General features: G+C 65.3%; 1 protein-coding gene across 1 annotated transcript in view; it reads left to right on the top strand.

The window, feature by feature from the left end:
- POU3F1 (POU class 3 homeobox 1) overlaps window positions 1-460 on the top strand; it is a gene marked incomplete at its 3' end in the record, with an annotated part of 2,079 nt that extends 1,619 nt beyond the window's left edge. The window contains exon 2 of the mRNA XM_008064421.1: window positions 39-460. Coding sequence (XP_008062612.1) covers window positions 39-460 — 422 coding nt within the window. The remainder of the gene's footprint in view (window positions 1-38) is intronic.
- Between the last annotated feature and the right edge of the window lie 4 nt (window positions 461-464).

Raw genomic sequence — 464 nt, 5'->3', positions numbered from 1 at the left:
CGCGGGTGGCGGCGGCTCGTCGGTGGGCGAGCACTCAGATGAGGATGCGCCCAGCTCGGACGACCTGGAGCAGTTCGCCAAGCAGTTCAAGCAGCGGCGCATCAAGTTGGGCTTCACGCAGGCCGACGTGGGGCTGGCGCTGGGCACGCTCTACGGTAACGTGTTCTCGCAGACCACCATCTGCCGCTTCGAGGCCCTGCAGCTGAGCTTCAAGAACATGTGCAAGCTCAAGCCGCTGCTCAACAAGTGGCTGGAGGAGACCGACTCGTCCAGCGGCAGCCCCACCAACCTGGACAAGATCGCGGCGCAGGGCCGCAAGCGCAAGAAGCGCACGTCCATCGAGGTGGGGGTCAAAGGCGCGCTCGAGAGCCACTTTCTCAAGTGTCCCAAGCCCTCGGCGCACGAGATCACCGGCCTGGCCGACAGCCTGCAGCTGGAGAAGGAGGTGGTGCGCGTCTGGTTCT

This window comes from Carlito syrichta, unplaced genomic scaffold, assembly GCF_000164805.1.
Source record: "Carlito syrichta isolate Samal-C Ts95f unplaced genomic scaffold, Tarsius_syrichta-2.0.1 Scaffold307331, whole genome shotgun sequence".
NCBI classification, from domain to species: Eukaryota; Metazoa; Chordata; class Mammalia; order Primates; family Tarsiidae; genus Carlito; species Carlito syrichta.
Note: the sequence above shows the minus strand (reverse complement) of the source record. Positions and strands in the feature narration are given on the sequence as shown.